Source organism: Caenorhabditis remanei, chromosome IV (assembly GCF_010183535.1).
Source record: "Caenorhabditis remanei strain PX506 chromosome IV, whole genome shotgun sequence".
In the NCBI taxonomy this organism is placed as follows: Eukaryota; Metazoa; Nematoda; class Chromadorea; order Rhabditida; family Rhabditidae; genus Caenorhabditis; species Caenorhabditis remanei.
In genome coordinates this window covers 2,639,225-2,659,135 of record NC_071331.1, presented here as the reverse complement: position 1 = coordinate 2,659,135, position 19,911 = coordinate 2,639,225, and the positions used below count along the sequence as shown (strand labels likewise).

Below are 19,911 nucleotides of genomic sequence, written 5' to 3'. Positions count from 1 at the left end.
TCACTGTAATTTTAAGTCACTGTAATTTTGACGACGTTTCGAAACAGAACAAAAAAAAGAGTTCAAGCCCAACCAAACAACAACAACAGTAGAAAAATGAGCACTTTTACGTGCACACCATCTGCTGGATTTTCATGCGAGCAGCGAAATTAATTGTAAGTCAATCGCTCATCAAAAGGAGAGAAAGCTTTGGAAATGTTTAGTGAAACACATCTACATCAATTTTTCCTATTTCCAGGCATTTTTATCTATATGCTGAAACTGAAAAAAAATCTCTCTGGTCAGAAGTTTAAGTAACCATATATCGATCACCGAAAAACAGAGTAACAAGAAAAAGTGAAGTCACCAACTGTCAACAAAAGGATTGTACTGTAGGCACGATGAAATAGTTATTCTAACAATGCCGGAAAACTGACTCAATTTTTCTCATATTTTTGAAACATAACTTTTTTCAATAGTTGGTAACAATTTATCAAAAAGGGTAAAAGTTTTATTGAGAAATTAGGTTTTACTGGGGGTAAGAGAAGATTCCATAAATTCTAAGAAAACCTAGGAAAAATGTAACGAAGAAGTTGAGGAAACTGTAGTGATCAATTTTTGGTGTGTTTGAATGATCCTTCAGAGTAAAAAAAATCTTTGAAAAAAGCTCGCATCTAAAAAGATAAACTATATTTAAAAATCTCTCAAATTTTCATCATGTCACGAAACAGAACTTTAACTTTTTTAAATGAAAAGTGAGAAAACAACTGCGATAGAGTGCTGTTTCACCAGCACGGAATATAACGGTTATACAACTTGCACACGTTAACATAAGGCTTTTGCACAATTTTCAAACATTCTAATGAGAAATTATGTGATAAATGGGAAAATTTTTAATTTCTTCCAACCATTTAACAGCGAGAAAGTATCTTATAAAAAATATGTTCTTTCTAGCTAAGTAGCTACAAAATCTCTGAAATAGGTCGCACAATTGAATCTTACTACATAATGGAATATCCTTTCTTCCTTATCAACTATTTGAAACAGGAAACTCCGATTTTTCATGGCGCTATTTGGTTGGTTTTCAAATAGGTCCTAAAAGTTTTGTGATCTACTTTGTTTTAATCGGTGTTTGAAGTTTAACTGAATCGAAAATAATTCCAAAACTAACCTCCGAATGATCAACTTCTTCCTACTCCATTTTAAATTCCTATCAGCTTTTTCTGGAAGTCACTTATTGAAAACAACGGTTTGCAACGGAAAGCAACAGAAAAGCAAAAGTCTTAAGCAACGGTTTAACCACACTATCAAGTCACTGTAATTTTGAGCACGCTTCGAAACAGAACAAAAAAAAAGAGTTCAACCGCAACTAAACAACAACAACAGTAGAAAAATGAGCACTTTTAGAAGGATTTCATTTGAGAGAGAGCTTCAAGGAAAGCGAGTTAAAATGGGTAAGAGCACGATATTCAATCCGAATTTTCAAATTGAAAAATTATGTGAAAAGTCCAAAATTTATGATTTTTCAAAAATAGTACATATTTGTCTTTTTGTGCTCTGATGATCATTTCGTGCACACCACCCGGCCCTTGACAAGTATGATTGTTTGGAACTGGCTTTTTGTGATAATGACTTTAGTTCAAGGAATTTCGAAACAGTAATACAGTGCGCGTCATAAAGATAGCCCCCCCTCCGATTATGTTGGTTCTGGCTCAGCCGTAAGTTTTCATGAAAAATGGATAACGTCATTCGATTTCTCGTCCAAAAAAACCCCTGGGCGCAAAGTTTCATAAATCTCCTCCAAAAACTACGGATACACAATCGAAAACTCGAAAATTGAGCCGCGTCATAAAGATAGCCCCCCTTGAGAATTTTCAAATTATCGATAAATTTTCTCCGTTTTTTCACACAAAAACGCTTTCAATCGATAAATTAAACATTTTTACTGATGTTTTCTTGTTTTTCTTCATATTTTTCTATTAAAAATTCTACTTTAAAGAGCCTGTTTAGGCTAAAAAGTCGAAAAATAGGAATTTTTGAGGAAAACTACCGTAACCGGTCGGTCAAGTAGAGGGAGCAATATTTTCGTATAGTAATATACTTTCTTCATTACTCGTCTGACCGTTTGGTCGCACTTTTGACTGGAATACAGGGGCTCTGAATGCTCAGAGGTGTTCCTAATGTGATTGATATTAACTTCGAGGGACAGTTTTGAGATTCTTCTCGATGAAAAAGTCTTGAAAATTAGTTTATGAAGCATTGTATTTTTGAGAATGACTTTAATAGACTTTTGTAATGCCAGTAAGACCTTTCCGAAAGATCTTGACAGATTACACATAAGTAATAGCTGTCGAAATCATAGTCATGTTATCTTCACCTAGAATATTGTGTTCTCGAATCAATAGAAGATTCAAAAGTTTTAGAATTATCCGAAATGGGTCTGAAACTTTGAAACATTACCAATATTTGTTGTTTCTTATTACACAGTTGTTTTCTTAGGCGAAGACTCACAAAATCCGGTGTAATATTAGTGAACAGGAAATTCAGGGCACATTGTCATAATTCGAATGGCTAGTACTTATCACTAATCGATCAAAGTAATTCAGTTATGTTAAGGTAATAACAAAATGATTGATTTTACTAATTCTTTCAGAAATTCTTCCCTAAAAACTGATTTTCAAGACTTTTTCATCGAGAAGAATCTCAAAACTGTCCCTCGAAGTTAATATCAATCACATTAGGAACACCTCTGAGCATTCAGAGCCCCTGTATTCCAGTCAAAAGTGCGACCAAACGGTCAGACGAGTACTGAAGAAAGTAAATTACTATACGAAAATATTGCTCCCTCTACTTGACCGACCGGTTACGGTAGTTTTCCTCAAAAATACCTATTTTTCGACTTTTTAGCCTAAACTGGCTTTTTAAAGTAGAATTTTTAATAGAAAAATATGAAGAAAAACAAGAAAACATCAGTAAAAATGTTTAATTTATCGATTGAAAAGTTTTTGTGTGAAAAAACGGAGAAAATTTATCGATAATTTGAAAATTCTCAAGGGGGGCTATCTTTATGACGCGGCTCAATTTTCGAGTTTTCGATTGTGTATCCGTAGTTTTTGGAGGAAATTTATGAAACTTTGCGCCCAGGGGTTTTTTTGGACGAGAAATCGAATGACGTTATCCATTTTTCATGAAAACTTACGGCTGAGCCAGAACCAACATAATCGGAGGGGGGGGGCTATCTTTATGACGCGCACTGTAGTAAGCAGTGTGTGCTCTCGATATTTTTTTCTCGAGAGTTCAGGATTTCGAGAGATCTTTCGAGAAATTCCTCGAGAGATCTCTCGAAAATCTCTCGAGAAATTCTCGAGATTTTTGAGTCTCTCGAAAATTTCTCGAGAGATTTCTCGAGAGATCTCTCGAGAGATTTTCGAGAGATTTTGAGAGATTTCGAGAGATAACTCAAAGATTGCTCCAAAAAGAGCACAGTGCGAATTTCGACTCTGGGACATTGCAAACAGACATTTGGAAACCAGACATTTCGAAACCGGACATTTCGAAACCGGTGAAACACGTATACCTTTTATTTTTGAAAAAAAGGTATTATTGTGGTTCCAAGGGTCCGGGGTTTGACACCGGCCATAGCATAACATTTTTGCATTATGTTTTTGGCTTTTTGGTACAAATCTGACAACCAACGGGTTTGACTGCCAATGGTGGAAAAATATTTTTGTTTTTTTTTGTTTTCAGCTTTTTGGTACCAATCCGAAGACCATAGTTTGATCCCCACTGCGGAAAATAAAAAGTTTATTCATTTTTCACCGGTTTCGAAATGTCAGGTTTCGAAAACTAGGAAATAGTCGGTCAAAAGATTGATTTCTCTCGAGGGATTCTCGAGAGATCTCTCGAGAGATTCTCGAGAGATCTCTCGAGAGAAATCTCTCGAGAAATCTCTCGAAAGATCTCTCGAGAATCTCTCGAGAAAATTTCGAGAGAAATCTTTCGAGAATCTCTCGAGATATTTTCGAGAGATCTTTCGAGAAAATTCTCGAGAGATCTCTCGAGATGCTCTCGAAGACACACACTGATAGTAAGTCAAAACTGGATCTACATATGAAGTATCACTATTGATTATGATCGGCTCTATTCCAGTTTAGATGTTCTTTAAAAACTCGAATGTCCCAAAAAACACTTAGACGTCCCTCAAAATATTAAAACATCCTTTGGGGTTTCAAATATGCTTAAAAATGTTTAGACGTCCCTTGAAATATCAAAATTTGGTTTCACGTAATAGACGTCCAAGAAATCATGGAAACGTCCCAAAAATATTCAGACGTTGTTAAAACTAAAAGTCACTGAAAGGGTTCAAAGGACGTCTAAACGTTTTGAAGGACGTTTAAGTGTTTTTTGGGACGTCTAAATGTTTTGAAGTACGTTTCAAAAAAAGAGTTTGAAAGGACGTTTAAGTGTTTTTTGGGACGTTCAAACGTTTTTAAAGAACATCTAATCTGGAATAGAGGCTTATAATCAAATACCCTAAGTCACGAGAATCATAAACACGTAACGAAACAGGACCTAAACACGATGGTTAAACTGAACAAAATAATAGAAAAATAAGAATTTTATCCACAAGGGTTTCATTGGAGCGCGGTTTCAACAATATGAGATAAAAAGGTGTGCTAATTTCAGTAATTTGTAGCAGTAATTTGAAATACCGAGTGCAAAACTTTAGTTTTCCTTAGTATCTTTATTTGTTTTTTTCAAAGACCAAATTTATTGTTCAAATTATTTTTGTAGGATGTTTTTTTTAGATTCCTGTTCTAACCAGTTCATTATCTTTATTCTCATTTTGTTACAGAACAATTGAAGAGAATGAACGGGCGTTTTACCGATTATATATTGTACGGAGTCACTAATTTTTAATGACCTATTGGAACGGTAACGAGAAAAACGAATAATTATGTTATCTCAAAAAATAATTAGTGTATTCAATCAATCTCAGTTTTTTATCTATATTATCATTTGAAAGTTACACAGAAACATACTGGATGCTCTATAACCAATAAAAAAGAAAAAATCAAAGTAATATCAACTAGCCATTAACAAAAAAGGCGTTTTAGAAAAAGATTTCAGAAAAACAAAGATTCGAAATACCTCCGAGATTTACGAGTAACGAATATAGTTTCAGTTACTATTCGTTATCAAGATACCCAACAAATGATTCAAGGTTCAATGACTTCCAGAAACAGTGACAAGAAAAAAGTTTTGTGTATAGTATCCGCCTTTCAATTTTTTTTTGGGTTTGATTGTGTAGTTGAAGACAAGCTTCTTTTCCGACCCGGCTTTGGGTGAATCTTAGAGCACGTATTTATTTATTCAATAAAATTGTCGACATTTCGGTCACATGGTCATCTTAACCCACCCAATCATAATGAACGCACAACAGCACAAGAAAAGATCAGCCGAAACATATATCAACAATTTTTTGGGTTTGGTCATGAATTTCTGAACTGTTCAAAACGGTACTATAAAAAAACCAAAGCTACAGTAACTCGGACAATGGGCAACCCTATTTTTCTTAAATAACATAAATACAATCAGAGTCTAGTAATTGATCCATTAAACACACTACAATGTCTCTAAAAATTTGAGCACCTTGCGAAACAGAACATTAAAAAAGTGGAAGAATGGTTATTTTCACAATGAGGACCAAGTTCGAGCGCGATTTCACTAGTCCGAGAAAAAAACGATTCTTAGTGATCATATTGCTTTTTACTTCAGTTAGAGTCGAACAGTTGAATTTCCATACTCTTTTAATAAATACTCAAGAAGCAACTCCAGAAATTCTTCTAAATTTTGGAAATTTTCAACTAGCCACATTTTATGTTAACTATTTAAACTAACAACGGTACCCTGCGAAGTCACTAAAATTTTAAGCACGTTACGAAACAGTACCCATAAACTTAATTCGATAAAAACTAAACAACAACAATTGAAAAATGATAACTTTTACAGGACGAATATAATTTTGACTTGATTTTACCAATCCGGTATAAAAAAGGGTTACTGATTTTATTATTATTATTATTATTTATTTACGCATGCTCGATACGTGAAGGTTAATCAATTAAAAAATAGAGTACAATAAATAAATACAATAAAAAGAGAAAGGGAGGTCGAGTTAAGAAATGTCAGAATCAGTGTTCTTTCTAGAGCTTTGGTTTACTACTTTATTCAGCACTCTGTTTGTAAAAAATAGTCTGCTTATTTTAGTTTTTGATTTTTTCCATCGGTAGGAGTGGCCACGCCGGGTTTTCGTGGGAGAGTAGCTAAAGTAATTGTTGTGGTCGATTGCAATTTTACCTAGTAGTAGTTTATGGAAGAACTTTACGTCAAAATGTTCCCTCCGATCTTTAAGAGTTTGTAGGTTGTAGTCTATAAGGGGGTCCGAAGCACTCCTGTATTCCGGGTCTGTGTTTAGAATCCGTCTACCAGCCACTCTAAACATTACTCTTCTTGTGAAAGTATTTTGCACCGCCTCTATGGATTTCACTGTTTTCATATCAGTTGGGTTGGAAACAACCGTCCCGTATTCTAAAAATGGTCTAGCAAAGGTTTTATAAAGCAGTAAGAGTAATCTGACGTTGGAGCTACAGAATGATTTAAATATAGAATAAATCGCGAAATTCGCTTTTTTGATTGCAGTGCGCCAGTGAAGTTTAAAGTCAAGTTTTTCGTTGAGTATGAATCCGAGATCTCTAACTGTTAATTCCCGTTTTATAGGCTCGTTTTGAAGCCGATATTCTACTTTGGTCGGGTTTTTCCCCAGGCTCAGTACATACGTTTTAGATTTATTTAATTCTAACTTGGCGTTCTCGGACCATTCGGTGATGGAGTCGATCGCTTTTTGGAGATCTTTAGTTTTATCGGTTTGGGATTTACTAAATGAAGTGAAAATTTTTAGGTCATCGGCGAACTGCATCGCCCACATCACATCGATTTCGCCACATCGCCCACATCGATTTGCACAGTTTCTTTTTCGTTCGGTCATATTCGTTATTATACTTGATTTCCGAAGCAATTGAGAAAAATTAATTGTCTTTTGGGATTGGAAGGACTTTCCAGGAATTTCGAAACGGTAATATCTACAGACTATGCTTCAATAACACTAGCAATGTTCACAACGAGGTCAAAATTTGAACGCGGTTTCGGTAATCCTAGAAAAAACATTTCCTAGTGATCATATTGCTTTTTACTTCAGAAGAGTTGAATTTCCATACTCTTTTAATAAATACTCAAGAAGTAACTCCAGAAATTCTTAAAAATTTTGGAAATTTTCAACTAGCCACATTTTATGCCAAAATATTTATTTTTGAAAACTCGAAAAGGCCACAAAAAAGCTATGCATATTGTTTACATAGACATTAAAAGGATTTTCAGAGAATTCCGAAACGGTACCATTCAATGATCATAGTGGCGTAGTTAGAGGAATCCGAGAATGGAAAGGCACAGTTTACCGTTGTTAGCATGCTCATGATGCAACGACAAATTAGGCTCCCTGTGAAGTCACTAATATCATGAGAACGTTACGAAACAGTACCCATAAACTGAACTCGATAAGAACTGAACAACAACAACTGTGGGAAAATGATAACTTATGCAACAAGGATTTTATTCGAGCTTGGGTTTCACCTATCCAGTATACAAGGGATTGCAAATTTGCACCGTTTGGGGCTTTCTCACAGGGTCTAGGGGTGAGTAGTGAAATCGTATGCGGTCCACTAGACAGTGGCGGCAAATTCAAATTTTAGTTTTTTTCAATTCGAAGTTAAGCATCGCAATTCGATACGCAGCTTAATCGACTACTTTTTGAGCCGATTTATGTCCGTTTTCCCGCATTTTTAAGCCAGTTTTTCAACTGTCTCGCATATTTTCAAGGTCAATTCTATAAAATAAATAAAATAAACTTTAAAATAAAAATTCATTTTGAATTTCGCGCTAAAATTTTAGCTGATTTCAGCGGAGCGCGTTTATTTTTAGTACTCACCCCCAGAAGTAAAAAAAAATTTAAAAAACGAATAAAAAAACGAAACGATGAATAAAATACAATTATATTGAATATGGTTACTGTTTTGTCCTTAAGTCATGACAGCATTTGTTTTCTGTAATTGGTTCATGAGTAACAAAAGTATACTATTTTATTATTTTAATAGTTTTTTCTATTTCTGTTGAGGGAGATTAATATCCAATCGAGTTTTTTTTATTTCTAACATGGGATTTTGAGAAATCCATGCATGTCCCAATGTTTTATGAAGAATTGATATTTTTGAAAGTTACAAAGAAGGTAAAATAAAGCTCTTCACAGACGAAAATGTCTTTATCAAGTTCCAGTCTACAGATATGTTATGTACAATTTTTTATCCGTTTTCACAAGATAAAATGACAAAAATGAGTCATCTGAACAGAATAACTGAAATCTTTGAAACAGTGAAATGAATGAATTGAATTGGATCCAAGTGACTTCCGAAGTTTCTTCCAACTATGTATTGCCAATGTCCGCCTGGAAATGAAATAATGTGTCGTTTTGGAAAAACACTCATGGAAACATTAAGTTCCAACAATTGTTGCAGAATATTAAATAAACAAACAACTCTCAATAAATTAATCCTTACCATATTTGGCATCAAATTTCCTCTTCATGAAACTGGCAATTTCATTCTCAATGCCACATAACTGCAATGCATCACCCAACATTTTCTTCGATTCTTCAGTTTGTTCCAATGGGAGATTTGTCTCTTGAATTATGAGATTCTCGAAACGAAATGCCTTCTCTGGTGGTTCACGCCATTTACGGGATTCTTTTCTGTAAAAAAAAAATAATAAATGTTGGATAGTAGTAAATATAAAATGTTTCAATATCTAATTATATATCTTAACTGAATTATTCAATAGTCAATTCAAATTTTACCATCCCAACTCACAATTCATCAAAATAAGACTCATCACACGAATCTTGTCTTTCAAATTTTGTTCTCAACTGTTTCGCAGTCATCTTTTTACCGAATCCATTGATTTTCATCATTTTAACAGTCGTAGAGTAAGAAAATCCAATTTTTCAAACGAAGTAAAAGTTAAGAAAAGTTAGGTGAGAAATTGAGGGTAAACTGACATCTCTAAACGTATCCGATTTCAAACGGAACAAAAAAACGAGAAGTTATCCTTTGTCTGAGAGGTTTCAGGGGTTCAAGGGAGTGTAATAATGGGGGACAAGGGTAATAACCCCCCCACAATGAGTTTTTTTAACTACACATAATATCAGGAGAACATACATAAATGTTTTACTGTTTTTCAAAGTTAGTTTATACGCAACACAGTCTCACGGTTTTTGTTTCAATATATTTTCCCACTGTTTGTTTGTAAACAACAAAACTATCAGTTTTTACCAGACTTGCAACGGGCCGGGCCGGGCCGGGCCGGAATGAAAATTTAAAGGGCCCGGCCCGGCCCGGCCCGGCCCGGTGGGCCCGGAAGTTCAGTACTGAAAAAAATTCAAATATTTTTTTTCGAAAATTTTCCGATTTAAAAAAAAAATATTTCTTAAGAACAATTTTTTGTAGGTTTCGAAGGGTTTTGAAAAATATACTTCAGGAAAAATATGAAAAATTTTCAGAAAATAAATTTTTGGACAAAAAATTGTAGTGAAAAAAGTTCAAAAATTCAAATCCGGGCCGACCGGGCCGGGCCGGGCCAAAACCGGGCCGGGCCGGCCCGGAATCTTGCAAGTCTGGTTTTTACCAAAAAGCGAAATTTAACACTATTATAACCATTTTTAGGTGCTGTTTACAATAAGATAACGTCAAAATCTTCTTCTAAAAATGTCATTTTATTCCATCTATTCCCCAATACTAGCCAATAAACTGAAATTGAGAACTCAAGGAGCATGAATTATAGCAATTTAATTTTTTCAGATATGCTAAGACAATATCCTAGGCCGGTTAAAAAGGTCCACGTACTTGACTAGACTACTCGCACAAAGCTAGTTTTGAGTTTACCTTCTATTGGAAACTGGAATGATTGACCATTAATTGTTCTACTTCTCCACATTTTGTATCTAATTATTGAAACAGAAAATTGGATTTTCAGATAACTTTTTTTTCAGATAAACCACGTTTTATTACAAACATTTTCGGTTATTTTCTTGATTGCTTTGGCAACATCTTTGGGTAAAGCGTGTGATGATTTTCTCAAAAGAAGTAATGCTATGATACATGGTCTTGATATCTACTGAGAACAACAGTAAAATTGCAAAATTGTGCAAAAAATTTACGGTCTTTCAAATCCACGTTTTCGCAAAGACTACTACCGTTCGATTTGTTAATAACGAAGCTATTTCACTACCACTATTTGCAATTCTTGTGAAACAGAAAACAATAGTTGTTAATCTTTGCAGTTCTTCCCTGACATCAATGTTTCAAATTTTATTCAACAAATATATTGAAGCTGTAGTCATAAATCTACAATAGGAAAATAATGAGCATTTTATGAATTGCGAAACATTTTTTTCAATTGCTGAAGAAATACTTGATAACAATTCGAAACAGAAGCAAAAAAACCAAATTCGTCTCTCATCCAGTAATCTGGCGTTCAATTTTCAACTCTCAACAAAAACTTTCGAATAATAACGCAAGAGGACAGAAACTTGATTCCCAACAATACCGGAACATAGCTTTTTTGTCAAAATAAAGCTTTCAGGATAATCGGGAACCCAGAATTTCAAAAAATTGATATATTTTACAGTAACAAGAATGGGAATCAGAATGTTTACTGTATCGTCAACAAGTAATAAGAGTCCTACCAATTTGATTTGCTTGTGGAATCCATTGAAGCATAGAGGTATCAATCTAAAATAGGAGCACATTAAGCAATTTTTGAGACGCTAAAGAATTATTTGATAACAATTAGAAACATAAGTTTTTTTAAAGCCAAATTCGTCTCTCATCCAGTAATCCGGCTTTCGATTGCCACCTGTGAACAAAAGACTTGTATTGCGGCGAGAATTCTAACAATAAAGAAAACTGGGTGAATTTTTCTCAAATTTATGAAACATAACTTTTTCCAATAGCTTGTCTCAATTTATCAACATAAAGTTTTCGGGAATATTGGAAACTCAAAATGTCGAAAAAAAATTTCCGAGAAATGTTTCTTTTTTCTTCTTATATTGACTTTTCATTAACTATAAAGGTGCCCTAGAAACTAAATAAAGCCGCCATTAGAAACAGTAACAGGAATGGGAATTACAATGTTTACTGTATTGTATACATGTAATAAGAGAACTAACTGATTTGATTTACTTGTATCGGCAAAAATTATCAGGGCAAAAGAAAAACAACCAGAGAAAGGCTGAAAATTTTCCGTAAATTCTCCAAAAAAAACTGAAAATTACAGTTTTGAGCTTTGGGTAAAAGTTTTATTGAGAAATTAGGTTTTACTGATAAGGTTGTAAGGAAAGATTCCATAAATTCTAAGAAAACCTTGGAAAAATGAAACGAAGAAGTTAAGGAAACTGTAGTAATCAATGTTTGGTGTGTTTGAATGATCCTTCAGAGTCCAAAAAAATGATGTTACAGTAATCTTTGAAAAAAGCTCATATCGAAAAGATCAACTATATTTAAAATCTCTCAAATTTTTACCTCGTCACGAAACAGAACCTTAACATTTTCAAATGAAAAGTGAGAAAACCACTATGGTACAGTGCGGTTTCATCAGCACGGGATAAACCGGTTATGTAACTGCCTAAGGCCTTTTGTACGATTTTCAAACTTACTAATGAGAAATTATGTGATAAATGGGCAAATGGTAAATTTCTTCCAACCATTTGACAGCGAGAAAGTATCATATGAAAAATATATTCTTTCTACCTAAGTAGCTACAAAATCGCTGAAATAGGTCGCTCAAATAAATCTCACTACATATTGGAACATCCTTTCTTCTGGTTCCTTATCAACTTTTTGAAACAGAAAACTACGGGTTTTACAGCGCTTATAGGTTTTTCAAATAGTCCGATGTTTGAAGCGAGCTATTACCCATTCGGCGGTGGCCTCGTTGCGAATACCGTACTCTTTAAAACTTTTTATGGGTAACGTACGGTAGAGAGCCTCCGTAAATCAAAATTCCGCAACGAGACCCAATCTCGTTCCCGAAGTTTAGCGAACGGCCAGCAACCGGCGAATGAGTAATACATTATTCTCCAGGAAAAAAGTTTTGCTTACTGTATCGTCAAACGTTATAATCTGAACGTTTTGTGATCTGATTCGTTCTAACCAAAGTGTTTGGAAGCAAAATAAATTCGAAACTAACAACCGAATTATCAACTTCTTCCTATCCATTTCAAAATCTTATCAGTTTTTTCGTGGGAGTCACCCTTTGAAAAAAAAAGTATGTTTGCTATACAATAAACAACATCACGAAGTCACTGCATTTTTGAGCACGTTTCGAAACAGCACAAACTGACTAATCACAACTGAGCAACAACTACAGTAGGAAAAAGAGCAAATAGGATTTCATTTGAGATGAGTCTAACTAGTAAGGAAAGCGAGATAAAATGGGCTCCTAATTTGCAGAAGTTACTTAAATAATTGTGTATAAAAACCATATTCAATCCGAGTTTTCAAATTGAAAAATTATGTGAAAAGTGCAAAATTTAAGACTTTTCAATAATTGTGTCTGGCTTTTCGTGCCCAGAAAATCATTTCGTGCAAGCCATTTATTTCTTCTTTTAATCACGGGAATACTAAAAGCCACAGATTTAAACGTTAAGAAACTTTGATTACATGTGGCAGCAAAATTAAATTTAAGTCAATGAGCGATGAAAGAAAATTTCGGAAATCTCTATTGGAACAGAATTTTCCGCCGCTGTATCAATTTTCCTGATTTTCCTATATTTTTTAATCTGTTTTTTTTTTCAAAAATGAAAAAATAATCTCTTTGGTTTTTAACTCTTTCCTCGAGAGCATTGAACGCATTCGGATTTTTTTTCATCCAGTGGTTTCCAGAAAAAATAAAGTCTCTCACACTCGATGCATGCTGTATTAGGAATGAAAAATATCAAGATGGAAAAGTATATCAAGTTTACCTCATGAGAAACTTCTTGAAAGGAGAATTTTTGATGCAAAAGTTTGCGAACACTTGAATAAAACTATAAAAACAAAACCGGTCTCAACAACTGCTTTTTGGAGACATTATTTTCTAGAAATTGCGAAACAGTTACAGTAAGTCAAAAAGGACGTAAGAAGTATCACAATAACTATTGATTATAATCAAATACCCTAAGTCACGAGAATTATAAGCACGTAACGAAACAAGACCTAAACACGAATCGGTTTGAAACTGAACAACATCAACAATAGAAAAATAAGAATTTTATCCACAAGGGTTTCATTTGAGAGCGGTTTCAACAATATGGGATAAAAAGGGTTCCTAAGTTGCAGCAGTTATACTATAATTTTGTAATTTTGAGCACTTTACGAAACAGTAGCTAGAAACTTAACTCGATAAGAACTGAACAACTACTGGAAATTGATTACTTTTCATCGGGGATTTCATTTGAGCTCGGTTTCACCAATTCGTTATTAAAAATGGTTGCTAAGTTGGCCAGTTTTTCCGGTTTTTTTTTCGAATTACGTGACAATTGCAAAATTTGTTTCATTTTAAATTTTACTGTGAGTATGTAAACACTCCGTTGAAAATATCCTATTTTCAAGGAAAGCTTTTGAAATCGGATAAACGGAACAAAAATCCAAACCAAGGGTATATAATTTGAGCGCGGTTTCACTAATATGGGATGAAACGGGTTCCTACACTCCATTTCTAATAGAAATCAACATGATGATGACAGCTTTCCATAAACCACAAAAGTCCTGGACTGGTTGTTAGGGTATTGACAGGATTTTCGGAGTATTTCGAAACAGTGCATTCTCTTTCTGGAAAATGGGCATTTTTAAAAGGATTTTATTTGAGCTTGGTTTCACTAATAAAATATAGAGTGGGTTTCTAATTTTCACAGTTGAATTTATTCCAATGGCGTGTTTTCAAAAAATTCAATTTTTTAAATTTAAAAATTATGAGAATAATATATGTATGAACGCGTATTTCAGTTTAGCTTCTTTTTAATTACATTAGTAAGCAACATGGTGTGAGACGAAACCTATTATTCTTATTTATGAAAGGGAAACATTGTGTATTATTGGACCCAAAAGTTTTGAGATAAGTTTTGAGATGCTCGAAAAAGTGCGTGGTAACATAACAACCAACAGACAAGCGATTTGCGAAACAGTGACAAGTAGAAAGTTTTTTGAGGCACAAAATCAAATAAAATTAAATATGGTTACTGTTTTGTCCTTATTTCATGACATTATTCGTCTTCTGTAATAGTTAGTTAAAACCAGTCGGTTTACGTCGCCTAACGGCGACTAAACCTCCTTCCCTACACCACCCTTCTCAGTTTTACGGCAAATACTCATTTACTACCTGCTCATTTACTACCAATTGCTCATTTACTACCTTACTCATTTACTCCCCTTACTCTTTCACTACCATTTACTCATTTACTACCGTTTGCTCATTTACTACTTTTACTCTTTTACTACTTTTTACTCATTCACTACTTTAGAGCGATATGTTGGGATTCAGTTTTCACCACTCTCTTAGGCTTAGGTTTCTTAGAAAATCGGAAAAAATTGACGAAAACGGTTATTCATCGTATATGTCAATTGTTTTCCGAATATCTAAGAAACCTAAGCCTAAGAGAATGGTGAAAAGTGAAGTAGTAAATGAGCAGTACGGTAGTAAATGAGTCAAAGTAGTAAATGAGCAAACGGTAGTAAATGAGTAAATGATAGTAAATGAGTTGAAGTAGTAAATGAGTAAGGTAGTAAATGAGCAATTGGTAGTACATGAGTAGGTAGTAAATGAGTATTTGCCATTCTACAAACTTTCTCAATGACTTTTTCTATCCTGATAGAATATGGAATTTAGAATGAGCTGTTTTTGAATTTACCAATTTGAACTTTCTTCCTATGTTTTCCTCATTTCAAAACAATCTCACAGAAGAATGTGAACTTGATAACTCTTTTTTCTTCCCTTTTCAAAAGGCGAGTGATCATGCCGATATATTTCTTATTTTTGACTGATCGGCGGCAACGCCGCCTTCCTTCTCGGAAGATGGCAGACAAAGACGGTGTTTTAACAAATTCTCATCCAAGAATTCATATTTTTGTAGGCAACCGAGCTACGACGGGTCCTTATTCACGGCAGAGCTGCGCGAAATTCCTTCCTCCGACTACCTTCTTTCTTCTTCCTGGCTTTTTTCACTTTCTTCCTCCTTCTTCCGACTTCCCTTTTTAGAAAATTTACTTCCGACTTCCCGCTTCAGTCTTCCGTTGAAAATTTTTTGCCACTTCCGGCTTTCAAAAAAGTTTACAAACATTTTGGAATTTTCGACTGACTTCCTTCTTCCGTTTTCCTTTTTCAAAATTTTAAATTCTAACTTTCGAATCCGAAAATACCGAATGCAATCGGTCTGGCGCGTTTAAGATGAAATATTAATTTTAAGATTACGGTAGTCTTTTGACCCGTAGCCAACGGGAGTTTCCGGGCTCTTGACCAAATTTTCATTCAATTTTCTCTCAAATGCAAGATGCGGAGCAGACTTATTGACAAATTTTTTATCATAGTCACTGTTTTTCCCTCCATTTGAATCCAAAAGCTCCTCAATGAATTACTTTCCCATAAAAAAAAAGCAACAAAAAAAATTCCAATTTGACGGGAACGAACTCGCCACTCCATGCGTAACAGTCATCTGTGTAGACCACTACACCACACACGCTCGGCCGGCGCCTGTCGAGAGTGCAGTCAAGAAACACAGAGTCAGTAGTGTTAGGTTGATATTTTGAACTTTCTACCACCCTGTCGGGACACACCACCATCAACGAAATTTAGCACTAAAAACCTCATCGTCTTCAGAAGACGTCAAATTTGATATTTTTGAAAAAAGAAAAGTTCGGGCATCAACTAAGTCAAATTTCCAATCTATCTATCCAGGTCTCATAAAAATCGGCCCACTACGAAGGGAGTTATGGCTGGCGACAAACAAATACACAGACGGAATCTGTTGAATACCAGTCGGTTGACGCAGCCTACGGCTGCTCAACCTCCTTCTCTACACCACCCTTCTCTGTTTTACAGCGCCTACGGCGCTTGATAGGAATTCACTCAATGATTTTTTCTATTCCGATGGAATATGTCTTTTAGAGTGAGTGGTTTTTCTTTTTACAAATCTGAACTTTCCTATGTTTTCCTTATTTAAAAATAATCTTGCCAAATAACTGGAGCATAATAACTCTTGTTTTTCCTTATACTCTTTCTTTTTTCCCTACTGATCGGCGGCGATGCCCCTCCCTCTTCAAGGTAATTAAGTATAGCAAATTAAGACGATGTTCTAACAGATCCTCATCCTAGAATTTATTACTTTTTTGAAGGCAATCGAGCTGCGACAAAATTCCTTATTCAAAAATAACCATAACTACGTGAGTAGCATTCTTTTATTCATTATACGCATGGTAGGATTAGAGTATTATTTTTAAGTTTTTTACTGATCGGCGGCGATGCCGCCTCCCTCCCTCAAAATCTTTCAAAGTTCAAGCTCAAAATCTTACACACGGAAATCTTTTAGTCCGGTTTGATCCAAAAAGTCCTTCTTCCTTCTTTTTTTGATTGTTCGGCGGCGATGCAGCCTCTCTTCTCTGAGCTACTTCAGAACTACATAGTTTATACATTTCTCGGTTTGAAAGTTAAACACAACCGTTATTCAGTCTTTTTTTCATTTCAATCATTCACGTTTGTATCAGAAACCGTCTCACAAAACTGAAGATTAGAAATCTGGAGACTACCATGTCACATCTACAGAAAATTCACTTAAATTTTTATTAGAAACTTTTTTACTGATCGGCGGCGATGCCGCCTCCCTCCCCCAAAAAGCAGTATGGCAGGCTTAGACGATGCTTTAACAAACCCGCATCCTAGAATTAATTTCTTTTTTAGTGTTTAACCGAGCTACGACGAAGTTCTTTATTCACAAATCGCCATCTCTTCCTGAGTAGTGTTCTTCCATTTATTTAGTTTCCTAGTTGGCTTCGCTAACAAAAAAAACATATTTCCCTGGTTTCCCTCTCTCCCATTATGTATGTGAGATGGGTTCAAAATTCACATCGAACATTCGAGTCCTCCTCCGAAAGACAATTTCAAATCGATGGCATATCCGCCGACCCTATAATAAAGGTTAATTTTGCAACATCTCCAACGATAACAAAATTATTGACCAATTTTTCATCATAGTCACTTCTATTCATTCCATTTGAATCCAAAAATTCCTCAATAAATTACTTTCCTATGGCCAAAAAGGAAAAAAAAAACATTTACCACGGGGAGGAACGAACTCACAACCCCATGCTTAAGAGTCATTTGCGTAGACCGCTACACCAAATATGCGCGGCCGGGCGCTCTCGAGAATGCAGTAAAGAAACACCGAGTCAGTAGTGTTAAGCTGATATTTTGGGATTTCTACCACCCTGTCGGGACACACCTTTTCTCCTTCTCTCAAAGCAATTTATCACTAATAACGTCATCATATCCAGAAGACGTCAAATTGGGTGTTTTCGAAAAAAGAAAAGTTCGGGCATCAACTAAGCCTAATTTCCAATCTATCTATCTAGGTTTCATAAAAATCGGTCTACTACAGAGGGAGTTATGATCGGCGACAAACAAACAGACAAACGGAATCTGTTGAATATTATTAGTAAAGATTATTAGTAAAGATAACGCAAATAAACAATATTACTACCGTAAATACTGTATTATAACGGCACCTGTAATAGAACGGCAGCTGTATTATAACGGCACCCCATCTATACTCAGAATTCATGAATGTGATCATCCCGGTGTGTGTCTTTTTTTGGTTCTGATTAGGAGCAGCGTGATTAGTAACTTCTTGATCAGCCGATAGAACTCCCAAAAAAAGTTTTTCCGGTAAATTTTAATAAATTTCTGAAACCACAAAATTTCTCTGGGAGCCGGTCGAAAAATATAATACAGTATTTACAGCATTTCAGTCGTTTTTTCTATTTCTAATGAGAGATTATCATTAAGTTGAGTTCTTTATTCCTAATGTGATTTTGAGGACTCCGTGCATGTCTAAACTTGTTATGAAGAACTAATTTTTTGAAGGTTGCAAAGAAGGTGAAGCAAAGATCTTGTCAGAAGAAGATGGCTTTATCAAGTTCCAGTCAACAGGCATGTTATGTACAATGTTTTTATTTCATTATGACTAGAAATGAGTCATCTGAACAGAATAACTGAAATCTTTGAAACAGTGAAATGAATGAATTGAATTGGATCCAAGTGACTTCCGAAGTTTCTTCCGACTATGCATTGCCAATGTCCGCCTGGAAATGAAATCAAGTGTCGTCTTGCAAAAACACTCATAAAATTCCAACAAACTTTTTTAATCATTGATTTTGTTAGAAAACTTAATTAAGAATTCGTCAAAATTAATCCTTACCATATTTGGCATCAAATTTCCTCTTCATGAAACTGGCAATTTCATTCTCAATGCCACATAACTGCAATGCATCACCCAACATCTTCTTCGATTCTTCAATTTGTTCCAATGGGAGATTTGTCTCTTGAATTATGAGATTCTCGAAACGAAGAGCCTTCTCTGGTGGTTCACGCCATTTACGCGATTCTTTTCTGGAAAAAAAATGGAGATGAATGTTGGAGAGTAGAAAATAAATAATGTTTCATCATCAAATTATATGTCTTAATTGAATAATACAATTGTTAAGTTGAACCAATTTATCTTCCCAACTCACAATTCATCAAAATGCGTCTCATCACACGAGTCTTGTCTTTCAAATTTCGTTCTCAACTGTTTCGCAGCCATCTTTTTACCGAATCCATTGATTTTCATCATTTTTGACAAAATAAAATCCAAAATTTCAAAAAGAAGTTAACAAAAATTAGGTGAGAAATTGAGGGTAAGCTGACATCTCTAAACGTATCCGATTTCAAACGGAACAAAACACCGAGAAGTTATCCTTTGTCTGAGAGGTTTCAGGGGTTCAAGGGAGTGTAATAATGGGGAAAAAACTTCTATCACCCACACCACAATGAGTTTTTTTAAAGAAAGAGAGAACATAGATAGCAGAAAATGATAAAACTGGAAGAGGGCGGAAAGTAATAGAGTCTTACTACTTCTCATCAAAAGTTCAACCCTTTTCCTGATCACGTTGAAACAGTATCTGAAAAATACCATGAAATCTGGAAGAGGTCATGAGGTAAAGACTAAAAATTGAAATATTTTCACGTGTACTAACTAATGAAGCCTATGAGGAGATATTAAACGTGACCTATATTGTTTAAAACCTGGAAATACAGATTCCAAATATGTAATCAGTTTTTGCCCTCGAAGTCTGGTATTCGAGAAAAACGAGGCCCAACGTTTTGACCCAACATTATAACTTAGGTCAACCATGAATAGCTCTTTGACTACTGCTCATTTCAAGCTCAACCCTCCTTCTTATCACACTGAAACAGTATCTGAAAAATGACATGAAAAAAAGATAATAACGTTTTCCAGTTCTACAACAAGTGAATGTACACAATATGTATGACCAAAAATGGTAGAAATGTTTCTACTGCACATGATGTTAGGAACAACATACTATATAAAAAAGTTCTAATGTTTTTCAAAGTTACTTTATACTCAAGTCAGTCTCACAATTCGTTTTCATCTTCAAAATCATTATCAAAAAACTGAAATTGAGAACTCAAGTAGCGTGAATTACAGCAACATAAATGTTTTGATGCTAAGACATTATG

General features: G+C 34.7%; 2 protein-coding genes across 2 annotated transcripts; both read right to left on the bottom strand.

Moving 5' to 3' along the window:
* Positions 1–8,637: 8,637 nt before the first annotated feature.
* Positions 8,638–9,058, bottom strand: GCK72_012273 (uncharacterized protein; the record flags this gene model as incomplete). Its single annotated transcript, XM_053728975.1, has 2 exons — positions 8,638–8,839; positions 8,958–9,058. The coding sequence occupies 2 exons, from the start codon at positions 9,056–9,058 to the stop codon at positions 8,638–8,640; spliced, it is 303 nt and encodes a 100-aa protein (XP_053583747.1).
* Positions 9,059–18,366: 9,308 nt separating this feature from the next.
* Positions 18,367–19,003, bottom strand: GCK72_012272 (uncharacterized protein; the record flags this gene model as incomplete). The annotated part of the gene is made up of 3 exons (XM_003096898.2): positions 18,367–18,473; positions 18,590–18,780; positions 18,903–19,003. 3 exons carry the CDS (start codon positions 19,001–19,003, stop codon positions 18,367–18,369), a joined length of 399 nt encoding a protein of 132 aa, XP_003096946.2.
* Between the last annotated feature and the right edge of the window lie 908 nt (positions 19,004–19,911).